At 39.4% G+C, this 16,507-nt stretch overlaps 1 protein-coding gene across 1 annotated transcript in view; it reads right to left on the bottom strand.

The window, feature by feature from the left end:
• Nucleotides 1–9,840: 9,840 nt before the first annotated feature.
• Nucleotides 9,841–16,507, bottom strand: part of SRI (sorcin) — a 46,640-nt gene continuing 39,973 nt past the window's right edge. Inside the window, exons 7-8 of the mRNA XM_030200034.1 lie at nucleotides 12,362–12,420; nucleotides 9,841–10,248 (exon numbers count right to left, since the gene is read on the bottom strand). Coding sequence (XP_030055894.1) covers nucleotides 10,222–10,248; nucleotides 12,362–12,420 — 86 coding nt within the window. The 3' untranslated portion in view covers nucleotides 9,841–10,221. The remainder of the gene's footprint in view (nucleotides 10,249–12,361; nucleotides 12,421–16,507) is intronic.

Here is a 16,507-nt window from a genome sequence, read left to right as displayed (position 1 = left end):
ATTGAAGTGAAGGAATCTTCTAGCATGTAATATCTGTGTTGAAATCTGTAACAGTACAGCTTGTTCTAGTTTCCCAGTGGTAGCTATACTGGTGCCATAGAGCAAAGGGGTAGTACCCTCTTGCCAGTCAGGATTTCAGGATATCTGCAATGAATATGCATGAAATTGATTTTCTTTTCTGTTCTATATGAGTTTTTTTTTTATACTGCTTGCATCCCTAAAACAAGGTTCACTGTGGTTAACATCTTAGTCTCCACAATGGACGAATACATAAACTTGTTCCCAGCATAATCATAACACTTAGGCATTAGAATTTGCATCAAATAGGTTCTTTTCAGTGCTGTCCAAAAATAAAAACAGGAAGGTGAACATTTTACTTCTCATGGCAACCTGTTCCAAACTCTTGCACCTTGAACAGAGAGAGAGAGAGAGAGAGAGAGAGAGAGAGAGCAATCATAAACAGATTTAAAAATGAATATTCTTAAAAGAAGGAAATCCAGTTTGTAATGTTTGAGTAAAACAAACAGTATGGCATGATGAAAGGAATCTGAAGCAGCTCTGTAAGCCTGTCCGAATTCTGGAGAAATAAGGGTTTATAGACCAGGCATGCTAATTTGAAGCTAATACGCTTCTGAATTGGTAACCAATGCAAGAGCCTCATTTATGGGGTTACACTGTCAAATCTAAATCTCCCTTTCCAAAGATTAACAGAGTTGCAACCTCCTGTGTAGCTTAAAGGACACATTATGATACAACACATTACAGTACTTCAATTGTGGCAAAAGAATTGTCTGCACTAAGGATCTAAAGTTTTGTGGCTGCAGTGAAGAGCTGATTGCATGAAGCTGCCTCAATCTAAAAAAAAAAAAAATCAAACTTAATATGATTGACAAAACTCAACCTAGAGTCTAGGAATTTCTCCTGATACTAATGTGAACTCCTTACATGGAATAACATCAAAATCTCTGAATCATAACACCTTTGTCTTCTGTTTATTAAGCTTCAACAATGTTTATATGTCCACTGATCTATAAGTGAAATATGATTTTTTTTATGGATATCAAAGTGTCTTCAAAATTTGACAGAGCAGGACATAGTAGATACTGTCTGCATAAGAGAGGACTATAATCTCTAAATTGAAAAAGGAGCCCAATGAAATAAGAAGCACATTAAACAGGAAGGGGGGGGGGGGGCAATGGGGAACCCTGCAACCAGGATTCCAGTAAGATGACATATCATCCTTCCTTCTCATCCTATATGTCCTTTTACCCAAAAACTGTGAAACTCACCAGTGAAGAACTGTTCCTGTTAAACCCAACTCACTTGAAGCAGAATGACTGCTTGACCTCTACGCAGAAAGTATCTCATTTTTTATGTAAGTGTCAAAAGCATTGTTAATGTCTGGTTCTAAAACCATGTTGAGTATGATGCAAATTGTTATGAAGTTCTAAGTATTGTTTTAACTGGTCATTCACCGAGAACTCTAATAATTTGGCCATCCATAGGATACTGGCTACTGGGCGGTAATTGTCAATATTAGTCAAATCCGCTCCTGTAGCCTTCAGGAGAGGAGTCAGAACAAAACTAGCTAAACATAATTGCAAGACAGACTTCACAAAGCAAGTAACCACGTAACAATATTTGTAGGAAATGTCATTTTGGCTTGCCCTCCTGTTGCTACCCCAAATTTTTCTGTCTAGAGAAGCCATTGTGCATACTTTATGGATAGAGATTCTCCTTTTGTATAGTTTCTTGGGTCTCTTTTTAGGACTTTTTTCTAATTTTGAGAAGGCACTGACATTATTACTGTACAGAATTTGGGAGTGAGTGAACGGCAGGCACAGAATTTGGGAGTGAACGGCAGGCACTATTGAAAAATAGTGCACACTAATAACACTAGAAAAAAAACAATTTAGGGTGTTCCCCCTCATGCTTCAGGCTAAAAATGACATGGGAAATGTTGACATTTCCCCACCCTTTCACATGCTAAATGGAATTGATTCATAATAGTGCTTTTCTTCTTCTTCATGGCACCATACCGCTGGAACAACTTACCCATCCCTTCACTCTGAACTTTTATACAAGGCTTTAAAAGCTTCACTTAAAACTAATTATTTCAATATTGCATTCAGTGATCTTTTAGGGATGTAGGCCTTGATACTTCAAATGTCTGAGGCAGCAGCTGCTCAGAGTGGTGAGCTCTACAAAGGCACAGTTCCATAAGGGAAAGTGGTCTCCTAGATTCAATGTCTGTGTCAATTGTATTATGTGGGCAAATCTAGGAGACCGATAAAATTGAGACTGAATGCGCATAAATCTAGGATCAACACCGAAACTTTGACGGCTCCTATTGTAAGTCATTGGCACCAAAACACCATGAGTGGACTGATATGAGATGGTGTATCATTGACGAAATACAAATGGGTATTGAAGGAGGTGATATAGACAGTTTATTGAACTATAAAGAGCAATGGTGGATATTTACACTGGGAACTGTGTTTCCAAAAGGTTTGAACTTAGAAATTGATTGGGCAGCAGCCCTGTAAATCATTCATGACATCACGTAATCTCATTGGTAGTCAAGAGCCATGTGCTTTACTTAAATACATCAGACCGTTAGTGAGTACAACAAAAAGAATGGCGGATAGGTGGCAGAGCCGGTGGGGGGAGGCGGGGCTAGTGCTGGGCAAGACTTCTACAGTCTGTGCCCTGAAAATGGCAGATAACAAATCAATGGTAAGGTATACACAAAAAGTAGCACATATGAGTTTAGCTTGTCTGGCAGACTGGATGGACGATGCAGGTCTTTTTCTGCCGTCATCTACTATGTTACTATGGATACCAATGGAGAGTGTGCGATTGTTAGTATAAGGTATGTGTGTGGGGAAGGGGAGGGAAGGTTAAGTTCTATTTGTTGGGGTAGAAGTACTTTGTGTTAGTTTAGCCACATGGGGGGAAAATATCAGACGTTCATACATGATGATGTTAACTTTTCTTCTTAAGTTTTGAATAAAAATGATTGAAACATAAGGTATGTGTGTACTATATAATATTTTAAGCTCTGATTTTGTGAAGTTGGTATTCTGATTGACATTTTTAACTTATAGTTGAGTGGACCACACCCTGAGGCAGCAATGCTGCATGTAGGTGGAGTTCTGTTTACAGCAATAATTGATCTAAGAATATGCATGAAGTAATATAAGAGTTTTTAAACATTGAAGAACAGCTATATATAAAAAATGAGTTTGTATACTAATAAAACTAAATCAAATTTATGATGTCAGTTGGATTACCTTGGAGAATATGTTATCATTTTAAGAAGAAAAGAAACAATTGATACATCTGAATCAGCTAGGTTGGCATTATAATTAAGCACCTTCTCTGCACAAAGTTGAAGGGCTTAAGGAAGTACTGAGAATAGGGTGAGTGTGATAAGAAGGGAAGAATAGAAAATGAAAATAGCAGGGAAGGAGGAATAAATGTGATGCTGGAATTGGACAGAGGAACTATTGATATGGAGCACAGGGATGAGCTGAGGCAGACCAGACAAGGGATAGGGCAGAGAAGATGGAAATGTGGGTGGGAGGTTGTATAAGTAAGAGAAGGCCCAGTATGTCAGAAGAAAAAGGGAGGGGCAAGCTTCTCCATACAAGAAGCTGTATTGATATTGTAGGGACTTTTGGATGCATAGGTTGGAATATGTTTTTTTACTGGGTTTTGTGTTAATCGCATAAGTGCCTTTTCTATGTACTTGAACTTCAGCTGTGAATGCACAATTGTACATTGCTGCTGCTGTACATCTTTTACAGATCATTTAAAGATTGATAGTTCAGTGATATACTTGAATTCCATATGCATATAATTTGGCCAATTTTTTTTTTAATGTAGAGCTTCTGAAATAATAAAGCCATGGATGGGTCAGCAGTAGGTTGGGGATTAGAACAGAAGAGTAAGCCTAGAAGTAGTCTAGTAGCGGTTAGACCAGAGGACTGAGAACCAAGGAAAGCTATGGTTTTAAATCCTGCTTAGACTTGTGATCTTGGGCCAGTCACTTCCTAAACTGTGAATGTATCATCTAAAGTTCAGCACTACATTTCACAAGCACAAATTTGATATTGGCAAGTCCCATTATAGAATACTAGCATTAGTCTGCAGTTACTTGCCAACATTTAGGTGTGGCTGCTTCAATCCTGTCAATGACTGGTGTAAATGTCTGACACTAAATGTTATAGTTGTAACTGACATGATTCTAGAAGCTTAGACTGTACATGTTAGGCACACCCCTCCCTTTGCAAGTTATAGTACAGATTTTGAACACTAAATTTATAGAATACCACTGAAGTACAGTTACATATGTAACTGCCAATTAGTGCCTAATTTGCAAATTAAGTTACAACTACCCGTATTCCATTACCTGTGTGCACAATTTTGCACACTAAGTGCAGAAATGAGTATACAAGATTATAGAGCATGGGGGGGGGGGGGGGAGGTTAATGCTCCACTGCCTCAGGTCCCAAACTTGGGGGGGGGGGGGGGGTCTTTTACAAAAGATTACGGCATACTATCGGCACCAGGGCCCATTCTAGTCCTGTGGGCCCTGCTGCACATAACATGGACTAATGTTTAATAAAAGACCCCCTTAGACAGTTAAGCCTTCTAGGACAGAAAAATATATCCTACACACCTGAATTAACTCAGTACTAATGAACAGGCATGAATAACATCAAAAAGAAGGGAAGTGAATAGCTGGAGGGAGCCACTGATAATCTTCATTCACCAATCAGCTCTAGACCCGGCCCTCAGCAAGCATTTACTCTTCAAGAGCACGTCTGCCTGAAGATTCCACATCCATACAAGAGTTCTTATTCAGAGCTGGCTCAACCATTAGAAAAGACAAAGGTGAAGATGTGTCTGCAGGCTCACCAACAGCTGGCAGACTTTTTTTTGCCGACATCTGTTCTTCTGGAAGTGTGCCTGGTCCTTAGCTGAAATTGGGTGGCGGAGCAGTTGGGGGGAAGAGGGGGTGGTGGTTGGGAGGCGAGGATAGGGGAGGGCAGACTTATACGGTCTGTACCAGAGCCGGTGATGGGAGGCGGGAAATACTGCTGGGCAGACTTATATGGTCTGTGCCCTGAAAAGGACAGGTACAAATTCAAGGTAAGGTATACACATATGAGTTTGTCTTGGGCAGACTGGATGGACCATGCAGGTCTTTTTCTGCCGTCATCTACTATGTCCTGTGGTATGTAATGTTTTTAGGTGCCTGGTATCGCCAGCCTAAGAACAGGCCGATATTGCAACTCACAGGGCATGGCTTAAAGAGTATACCCATAGGACCACAGCAGGCCTCTTGGAGCACTGAGGAACAGCCATAGGACTTAGGAACTCCTTGAACTTGGTGAGCTTATTTTCCCAGTTACTGATTATTAAAACTGGTAGTTTTGTTTGATATGGAGAAGGAAAAATAAAAAGTGATCATTAAGTGGCCCTTGGATACACCTGTTACCAGGAACTAAAATCTGGACACAATTAATACCCCACTACCAGAGGGCGCTTCTTTAAGACCCTTGTCCAGAACTTTTCCACCTCAGTCAACTTTGATTGGTCCCCAGCATGCAGGAGAATTAGATCAAGAAGTATCTTTCTGCTGTGTGTCTCTCTTCCTAAAGAAGTTAGCCTTCCATCAGAATAAAAACACTATAACTTCATCTTTAAAATCAGGTATCTTTAAAAGCAGGATGTTAATCTTAAAGACATAAGACTGCTATCTTATGTACAGAATTACTATTGAGGGAGGTGGTGCCTCCATTTTTTTTTTAAAGATGTATATCCCCCTTTAACTAAAGTGGGTTAAGTACAGATAAAATTCAGAAAGTCCAAATGGCAGTGACCAATGCTTTCACAAAATAATAAGCCTTTAATTCTCTTAAACTGGTAAGCATTTGCACATGATCTCAGAGTAGCTGGAAGTTTATTCCACAGCAAAAGGCTCAGCTATTCAGAAAGCATAGGCATGAGGCTCTGCATAACAATACACTGGCATTTAGAACCTCCAACTGCTGCAGTAATTGAGTTAGCTGGTGAATATTCAACACTTTCAAAAAAAATAAGCTGGAATATTTGCATAAATTCTCTGATGAATTAGTACCAGAATCTTAAAACACACACACTATACATTACTGGCAACCAACCAATAAAGTGACTAACATAGGAGTAACATGAGTCGATTTTGGCAGCCCTACAATCAAACGTGCCACCGCATTCTGGATGATCTGCAGAGCCTGAAAACAAGTGTCATGCCTAAATAAAGGTAATTACAATAATCAAATTTGGTTTGTACCAGGCTCTGCACCACCATCTGAAAACTTGAGGCTGGCAATATCTTCAGATTGCTTAACAATCGCAGCTCTAAAGGAAGTAGATAGCACTTGATTAAACTTAGAAATCAAATTTGATGCACATCAAAGTGGATTACTACCTATAGTGGGGAATGGAGACTTCCTTCCAGGAATGGATAATTTTAGATTTAAAATTTGGAAGAAAAAAGGGCTTAAAATTATACAAGACCTGGTAGACTCTGCAGGTAGGCTGAGAGGAGTGGAGTCATTGGGGATAGGTGAAGTCTCGTGGACGGATGTCTTTGCACATCAACAGATATCTCACTATATAATAGGGATTCCCACGCAATTTCTCATAGCAGATGTGCCCAATAAAATAGAACAATTGTATGAGATGCCTACTGAGGAAGCGGTCTCAATATCACTCCTTCACAAAAGACTGATACAACACAAAAAACATCAAACTATGAGCCAGCTTCTACTGAAATGGTCAGCAGATTTTGGAAGGGAGGTGACATTGCATATGCTGTTGAGTTGTTTACGACAAATCCCTAAACGAATAAACAGTGCAGAATTAAGAGAATGTCAAGGAAGGGTGATTTTCAGGGCTTATACATCTAAATCACGGCTTTTCAAAATGGGAGGAGTAGGAGAATCAACTTGTGGGAGATGTGGAAATGTGCCCTGTACATATTACCATGCTCTGTGGGAGTGCCCGGAAGTCCAGCAGTTCTGGACTAAAATATTTAATTTTTTAGGGTATTTGGAACACAAAAGAATTTCGCTGAAACCGGAACAAGCCCTATTAGGGATGGACGAAGGGTCTGGGGCTGGTGCTGTCCACCATAATTTGTTGGTCTACAAGGCCTGCTTAGTGGGGAAAAAATGCATACTGGTCAACTGGGTTACGCAGGAGCCTCTGACATACTGGCAATGGCGTAATAGATTTCATGCTTTACTGTTGATGGAAGTTCGAGCTGTCGCCTTGCGATTTAAGAGACAAAAAGAATTATATCTTATTTGGAGAAACTATATACAGGTCCTTGCACCCCACGCACGTAGTAACATTATTAACAGATTGGGGGACCCTCGCATTCCTACCTGACAAATCCTGTAACATAACAAATAAAAAGGTGGTCCAACATCCCTAGGACTCAGGAACTGATGCTTCAAAAAAGGGGGGGGGAGGGGGGGAGGGAATTTGTAGGGAGGGGGGAGGGAAGAACTTCATTAATTCGATTGGGATAATAAACGAAGAGGGGAGGAGGGCATACTATCCATGATGAGATTCGACATCTAATGTTCTGTAAAGTGTTAAAGACGAGATAGAATGTTATAATGTGATGGGTGTTAAGGATGTTGTTTTTGATAATTTTATTATTAGATTACATACAAAAGTTTGAAAAAAGTGATGACGATGTTGGTCTAAATCAAACAAAAAAAAACTTGTTCATATTACTGACAATGTTGGATTTATATGTTGGAAATGTCATCAATAAAAATTGTTTCTACACTAAACTTAGAAATCAAAGATGTAGAAAACAAAGTTAAAAATGTTGAAAATTTACCTAAGACAAGAGATTTCTATTATGCAGACTGCTAGTACAGTAGCAATTCAGTTAGAAGTAGGAACCTCAGGTTACTTAATTGTCCTGGCACACATCTTTCTGCTGAAATACTACTTGGGAAATATTTTAAAAGTGCTTAGCTTGCCCAAGTTCTTGAGGATATTGCTTTGGTAAAATGTTACTATATATCAAACAAAAAGCTTGATGTGTGCAAGAGGGTGACTTGGCTCAACTGGGGCCCTTGGAAAGTGCTAATTTAACTGCCTTTCTTGAGGGGTGCTATCCAGTCTTTTGCATTAAGTGTCACATGTATGATTATCTCCTAGTTAACAAGAGGTTATATGTGTGCTTAATGCAAAGAGATCCTAGCTCTCAGAGAACAAGTCTCTTCTTTTAAGGCTAAAATAGCAGACTTGGAGGAGCTGAGGGAGAGAGGTTCATAGAGACCTCCTACAGGGTACTTGTACAGACGTCCCACTTTCAGTCTAGCAGCCCCTGTGCTGCCTTGGAGGAGGGAGGACTCCTAAAAGAAAAGCATTACCCTGGTGAAGTAGGAAGTAATCCTGTAGCCAGGACCTGCCCACCAGGGGATGCAATATCCTCTCACACAGAGGATGTCTTCAGGAGCTTCTATCCAGGTGGGAAAAGTTAGGACAGCTGTTTTAGTTGGTGAATCAAATCATTAGGAATGTAGACAACTGGGTGGCTGGTGAATGTGAGGATCACCTAAGCACTTGCCTCCATGATGTGAAGGTGGCGGACCTCATGTGTCACCTAGACAGGCTTTTAGATAGTGCTGGGGAGGAACCAGCTGTTTTGGTACATGTGGATACCAATGACAGAAAAATGTAGGAAGGAGGTTCTGGAAGCTTGGGTAGAAAGCTGAAATCCAGATCCTCCATGGTAGCAATTTTGGAAATGCTCCCTGTCCCACGAGCAGGACCCAAGAGACCGGCAGAGCTCTGAAGTGTCAATGTGTGGTTGAGATGGTACAGGAATGAGGGATTTAGATTTGTTAAAATCTGGGTAACATTCTGGGAAAGGGGGAGCCTATTCTGAAAGGATGGACTCCACCTTAAAATGGCTGGAACCAGGCTGCAGGAATTAACATTTATAAATGGAGATAAAGCAGTTTTAAAATAAATAGGAGATTGTGGGGGTGGGGAGCCAACAATCTCCCAGGAGTGCATGGTTTGGTGTGGAGTATCCTTCAAAGGACAGTTATGGAATTCCAGTAGAGGTTTCAACAACGGTGAAAGAAAGCCAGGAGTGTTTAAAGGGGAGAGCTGAGTAAAGGATGCAAATTATCCCCATCAACTTCTAAGCAGCTTGTAGAGGCAGGGAAAACCCACAATTTGAAAATGTCTGTATACAAATGCTAGAAGCCTAAAAAATAAGATAGGAGAGTTGGAGAAATAGCACTAAATGAAGAGGTAGATATAATAGGCATCTCAGAGACCTGGTGGAAGGAGGACAATCAATAGAATGTGGATTGGATCAAATTGACAGGGGTTGCACTATATTAAAGAGAGAGAATTGAGTCCAATAAAAAACATTCTACAGGAAACAGCAGTGTAGAATTCTTAGGGATAGAAATTCCACATGTGAAGGAAGGAGCATTCTTGCAGAGCTGTTCTACCGTCTACCAGGACAGAATGAATAGACAGATGAAGAAATGTTTACAGAAATTAGAAAAGCTGGCAGATTGGGCAACACTTACCTGCAGGAAGGGTGGGTGATTTTCAAGTTGCCCATTTATCTGGGTAAATCAGGTTGACATTGCCCTCGTGAGTGCGATCTAGGGTGCTAAATACCCTTGCACTAGCCCTGTTCTCATTATATATATTATGGCCAAGAAAATATCATGGACAAACCTACTTTAGTCTGGTGACGGGGGCAGTGAAGAAACAGATAAAGAAAAGGAAAACAGACCATGTTTTCTACTGATGTTTTAATAGGATATCAAAATAAAATACATGACTCATAGCATTTTAGAAACTTTTAAAACCAATGATATTAGCTACAAAATTCCAAAACATTTTGTAGAATGATTGTAGTTAGTTTAAACTTAAACACACTCCTCTGAGGAAAGAAAGCAGGACTGAGTCATTTTTTAATCAAATTTTTTGCAGATTTGTATTTAGTGTAAAAAAACTAAATGTTTTGTCACATACATATACATATATATATATAAAGCTATGGTTTGATACATTTTAACTGCTAATGTGCCACCTGCATGCTATGCATGGATGACAATTATTTTGGCTAACGGAAGCAAGGATGCAATTCATGCTTGTCCACATCTTCTTTTGCATTCAAATGCTCATAACGCACTGTATAAACTGATGAGAGAGAGAGAAAAAAAAACAGCAGTCAGAGGCCAGCTTTAAAAACTAGCAAATGGTATCTAATTCACAGCCTGGGACAATGAATAAAAATACCCCCTCCTCCCCCAAAAGATGTTTTTTAAAATGCACACTTGTGTTCATATTATATATAGCCAGATTGAGAGTATAAACTCAAACACATCACAGGTGAAAAAAACATTACTTCTGCATCCTTCGTAGATTTACCTCAACACACACGATTGTTACACAGCTACTGCATTTTGAAGAAATTAGTGTGGTTGCCATATTAGTTCACTTCTATGCACAGAGCTGAAGAGCAATCAAAAATTACTCTGTTTTACTGGACTAGTTTAATACTTTGAATGCCTTTCATCAGGTTTGTATTGATGAACAAACTATAGAACCTGCAAAGCACTTATGACATACAGTAGTAAGTTACAAAAAAATATTACCATTTTATAATGTCTTGTTCTTCCTACCAAGCAAGGACCTTTTTCTCCACTGGTTTACCTATCAGAGCACAGGAACCACTCTTGGGTCTATTTTTCAGAAATGCCTAAAGCAAACAAATCAGCTATCCAGTCTGACAATGTCCCATGATACAGCTGTGCAAAAGGTGTGAACCGAGCCCAGTGGCATTCCTAGCCTGTTCCATCGAGGGTGGGTTGCCGCTTCCCCCCCCCCCCCCCCCCACCAAAACACATCACTCCCCACCCAAGAGCATCACTAGACCTTTCCTCCCAGCAAGGGGGTGTGTGGAGCAGGCACATGGCTGTCTGCTCTGCCGGTATCCTGCCCCGGAACAGAAAGTAACGTTAGAGGGGGCAAGGAACCGTTAGAGGGGGCAGGGGACAGTTAGAGCAGACAGCTGTGCACCTGCTCTGCGCATCCCTTTCTGCCTGCACTGGGGCAGACTGCCCCCACTTGATATGCTACTGCTGAGTCCAGTGTTGGTCTTGCTCCCCCTCAAAGATAAAATGTGTAACCTGCATATATCAATTAATGTTTCTGGCATAAACTTTGTGATCCAGTCCAAATCTGATGGGATTAACAGCCAACGCAGTTCAGTTTGAAATATTGTTTAAAATGCAACTGGCAGGAGTTCTGTGATACTGTTCTGGTAAAGTAAAATTGAAACTGGCAGTGATCACCCAGCTGAGGTGCTGTCCGCTAGTGAACTTGAAACTGAAATGGATATATTGGATATATTGTCTCTTCTCCATAAGGGTCTTTCAAGAGAAGACTCTCGGTGTAGATCAGAAGAAATTCAGTGTTTGTTCTGTGACTTTCCATGTATACATTATGCATAGTGTTTCTGCTTTTTGTGAATTATAAGCCAAACATTTCAATAGCACTTCTATATTTTTCTGTTTAATACTCCTTTCTCCAGTTACCTGAATGTGAGTAAAACAGCTTAGCTGGAGCTGGGCACTAGAGGACACAAGTTCAATGTCTAGCTCTACTTAGTTCAAAGTTCCTTAGGGAGAAGGAGCAAAGTGAAAGCTGAGCAGCAGAAAGATTTCCTATTAAACAGAAAGGAAAAAAAAATCACCTAATCCAAAAGCCTGAGGAAGCGCTTTCTAATTCCTGTCTATGGCCTAGTCCTGTTCCACAGGAGAGAGTAGAGTGAATCCATGCAGTCAGGAATTAATAAGAGCAGCAAGAAGTGATAAGCAGTGTAAAGAACTTAAATACAAAACAACTTACGCATCTAGTTTTTCCTACATAAGCACACAACTGTGGAACGCATTACCAAAAGCCTTGAAAACGACGTACAACCACCTAAAATAACGGAAATCACTAAAAACCAGCCTGTTTAAAAAGGCATACCCTACCGATCCAACTTAAATGACTAATCTCTGCAACACAACCAAACTAAAGCACGTAACAGATATAACACAACTCTTCTGTTCTCCAATTCCCTAATGTGGCTGTGCCACATGAACTTGATCTTACACAACATCACCCTATATTTGTTCACACCGGAGCCTGCAAAGGCCTCTCCGGTACTATGTAAGCCACATTTAGCCTACAAATAGGTGGGAAAATGTGGGATACAAATGTAACAAATAAAGAAAAAATATCAGTCAAACATGCAATTACTTACATCGTCATACTGAAAATTGACTACACCTTGCTGAGCTGCATCCCTTCTTCTGAACGTATCTGGAATAATTTAAAAAGGAAAAAAAAAGTTTGCACTTAAGATGAGACAAACCATAAAAATTTACATTAAAAAAACCTTTTTCTAGAATTCAAATGCATCTGATATGTGCAAGCTTGAAAAAAAAAAAGTTTCTTGGCAATTCATTGGTGTGCATGATAGCTGGCACAGATCATAGCACCTGAACATCCAGATGATGAGGGATTTAGATGTGTTAGGAACTGGGCAACATTCTGGGAAAGGGGGAGCCTAATTCTGAAATACAGACTTACCTTAACCGGGATGGCACCAGTCTGCTGGCGCTAACGTAAGAAAAAGTAGAGTGGCTTCCAGGTTGACTCTCGACCAAAATGGCTGCCTCGAGTATTTGCTCTGTGCTTGCCAAAAGGAAAAAGTTTCCTGTATTTTGCTTAGTGTTTTTTTCCCTCTTCATCTATAAAAACAGCATTGCAACTGCGAAGATGTCCAGCACAAAGCAGAATAAAATTGAGACCCTTTTCCTCCAGCATATAGCAGCAAACATCCTAAACAAAATCTCAGACACCTATCATAATGGTGAAGCCGCGTGAAGTAAATGAACTGCAGGAGCGTATTCTAGCAGAGCTCACACAAATTAAAATTTGATTTGAGACAGTACTTTGGCGATTAGCAGATTTGAAGGAAGATGTAAATATAAAGGAAAAGCTGGATTTGGTATGTAAGCAACAGGTGTTTCTCAAAGGCTGTGTGGTACAAAATGAATTTATGACTAAAGAATTACAAAAGACACTGGAGAACACTCAAGTGGAGCTAGAGGCTAAATTGTACCAGACATATATTAGGCTTAATTGGAGTGGAAGGTCTGGTTTCAGTGACTTATTGAGCTAGGCCTCAATTTTCAACAGCAATTTGAAGTTGAGGGCACACAGAGTGCCCACCTGATGACCAGGGTTCATGCAAGGGCAGAGACCCTTCTTTCTGAAAATTTTAAAGGTATCTACAGGCTCTAGCAGTATTGAATATGGTGAAGTCAAACAGGAATGTCGCCTGGAATGGGGTAAAATTAATGATTTTCCCTGACTTGGTTCCGGTGATTGCGAAGAAACGTAAAGATCTCATTTATCTCAGACCATAGCTTACTTACCTAATTTTCTACTTCTTTGATTCTATTTGATTTGTTTTATTGTAACTGTAACACCTCTGATTTGGCAATAGCCTATCAGCGCATTGTAAGCCACTTTGCGCCTGCAAAACTGTGGGAAAAAAGTGGGGCATAAATGTACAAATAAATAAATTTCAGGATGTTTTACCCAGCTAGGCTCCTGGTAATCCTTGCAAATCGCACTCCACTTTGAAAATCCTGAGGCTCTCTGGAAAATTTTCAATGATCATGGCCAAGCTACTTCATGATCCTGAAAGTTTCTCAGATTAATATGTCCTTGATGCTGAATTGTGTGTGCACTACTTACAAAATTGCTGTTGAATCTTCAAGCTCTTGTTTCTATTTAGTCTGTTCATTATTGTTGAATCAGTTATTGTATCCTGTTCCACAAAATTCCTTGGATGTGAGGTATCAGATTCTAATTTAGTCTGTGGAGCATACATCTTGTGAATTTATTGTTGGTTGTATGCAGGAAAAAGTACCAGAATATTTTTTATCTTGCACAGAAGTGAGCGGTCTAGTGTGTGTATGAGAATGAGTGGGATTGGCTTTATGAGTGCAAGTACAGCAGGTGGTTGGATACTGATAAGTCTCTCTTATATATACATACATATATATACACATACTCTCTCAGGATGCAGTTTGGCTTTTCTTAAGTTTTGTTTTAAAATTAATGTCATTTAGCTTTACAGGGCTTTTCGATCTGTTTTATGTTATTGCATTATGGGAGGGCTAAAAATTGTATCACTTAATATTAATGGTCTTAAACATCTTATCAAACAAACGCATCCTTGCTCATATCTTTTTTTGGCTTTTTTTTCCCAAATATGTTGTCTTCAAGAAACTCATGTATCCACTACAGAAGCCTGTAAATTGTGTGATGGGTGGGTAAAAACATTATTCGGCTCCTGCTGTGGAGCAGAGATGTAGAGTTGCCACCGATTCGATCTGCTAATGTAGATGTAATAGATTACCAATTTGATATTAAGGGTAGATGGGTCTTAATTTAAAAAGAGGGGGCAGTAGAGAGCTTGTCCTGGTAAATATATATGTGCCTACTGGTCCTGCCTCCCAATTCTTTGCAGAACTTACCACCATGTTAGCTACAGTCAAGTAGCAGATCCTTTCATTGATGTTACTAGGGTGTCTAGAACCTTTACAAGTTTATCAGATGCTAAATACTTCTCAAATACATTGAGGTTTGTTGATCCGTGGAGAATCCTTAATCCAGACGGTAAGAATTATACTTTTATTTCTCAAGTACATCAAACTTGTTCATGGATTGACTGTGCTTTAATTTCCAAATCCTTAATTGTGGATGTTGAAGCAGCACGTACTGGTAATACTGTCTCAAATCATGCTGAAGTTTTGTTGATATTCCATGACTTGCTTCTTAATTCCTCAATATGGAGGTTCAATAACATACTCCTTCAAGATTCTACATTTATAGAACTAGTGAGTATTGTCATCAAGGAGTACTTCCATTTCAACAAATTATCTAATAGATGTGTTGCTGGCACTAGGGCAGGTAAATTGTTGCACCCTATTTGAAAGGAAGTAAGCAAAGATCTATTATTCTCGCCATTAAATACCATAAGGGTTCTGTACTTAAACATTTTTATGAATATTGTATCGTTGTATGCTTCTGAGGTGCAGGGGTCTACTGATGTAACTGATTCCTTCCTTTCTAGTATACAGAAGCCAGCTTTTTCTAATGCAGATAAAGCCAAATTAGAATCTCCAATTACTACTAATTAAATACAAAAGGCCTTGAAATCCTCCAAAAACAACAAAACACTTGGTATGGATGGTTACACTGTAGAATTTTTCAAAACTTTTTAGGCAGACCTGATTCCTTATTTACTTGAACTTTTTCAGACATTTCTATGTCGGGGAGAAATGAAAGGGTCAATAACTGAATCCCTCATGGTTTTTGCCTAAATCGGGACGAGATCCTTTAGAACTTACTACAAGCCAATTTTGTTACTAAATGTAGCTCCTAAAGTATACGCTGAAGTATTAGCTGCTAGACTTTCTACTTTAATGGGGCAACTGATACCTACAGACCAATCAGGTCTTATTTTCAACTGACAATAACTCCTTCAGATTGTATCTTTACTTTTACAAGTCACAAGTCTCCGCCTCGTCCTGCCTTCTCCACAGCACTTCATACGGAGAAGGCATTTGACATGTTTTCAGTACCCTGATGGCTTTGGATCTATTTTTATTTCTACGATTCACCTTTTATACTTCAATCTTGTGCCTAGGCTATATGTGAATAATATGATATCTAATCCTTATCAATTGTATAAGGGAACCAGGCAGGGTTGCCCCCTTTCCCTTCTTTTTGACCTTGCCCTGGAATCCTTATTATGTGCTATTAGACAATCACCAAATATAAAGGGTATTCCCTATAGGAGATGAAATATAAATTGTCTGCATATGCGGATGATGTCCTGTCTTACTGATCCCCCTCCCCAACAGACACACTTCACTTCCAGCTTTATCTTCTTGAATATATTTGGAGCCTTGTCAGGTTAGAAAGCGAACTGGACAAAAACTGAACTTATGCCCATGAATGTATTTGCTACTAAAGACCTATTTGTGCAATTTCCCTTTTTATGGAAAAAAAATGGTGTCAAATATCTAGGTGTTTTGTTGTTCCCTGATCTTGATGCTTTGAAACCTAATGAATCTCAAATTTTGTCTAAAATTTCTAAGTTATGTGATAATTTGGTCTCTGCTCCAGTTAGATTGGTGGGGTATTGCTGGAAATACTATAAAAATATGTCTATAGCGCCTATCAATGTACCATATGTCATATGTCCATGATTCCAATTTATTTCCCCATCTCATTTTTATAAAGCAGTTGAGAAAGTTCTTGCTGCATTCCTTTGGAGAGGTAAGAGACCCCCTATTGCTTTATGTACTCTCCAACTGGAAAAATA

Source organism: Microcaecilia unicolor, chromosome 1, assembly GCF_901765095.1.
Source record: "Microcaecilia unicolor chromosome 1, aMicUni1.1, whole genome shotgun sequence".
Classification (NCBI taxonomy): Eukaryota; Metazoa; Chordata; class Amphibia; order Gymnophiona; family Siphonopidae; genus Microcaecilia; species Microcaecilia unicolor.
The sequence above is the reverse complement of the archived record's forward strand: the minus strand, read 5'-3'. Positions and strand labels throughout refer to the sequence as shown.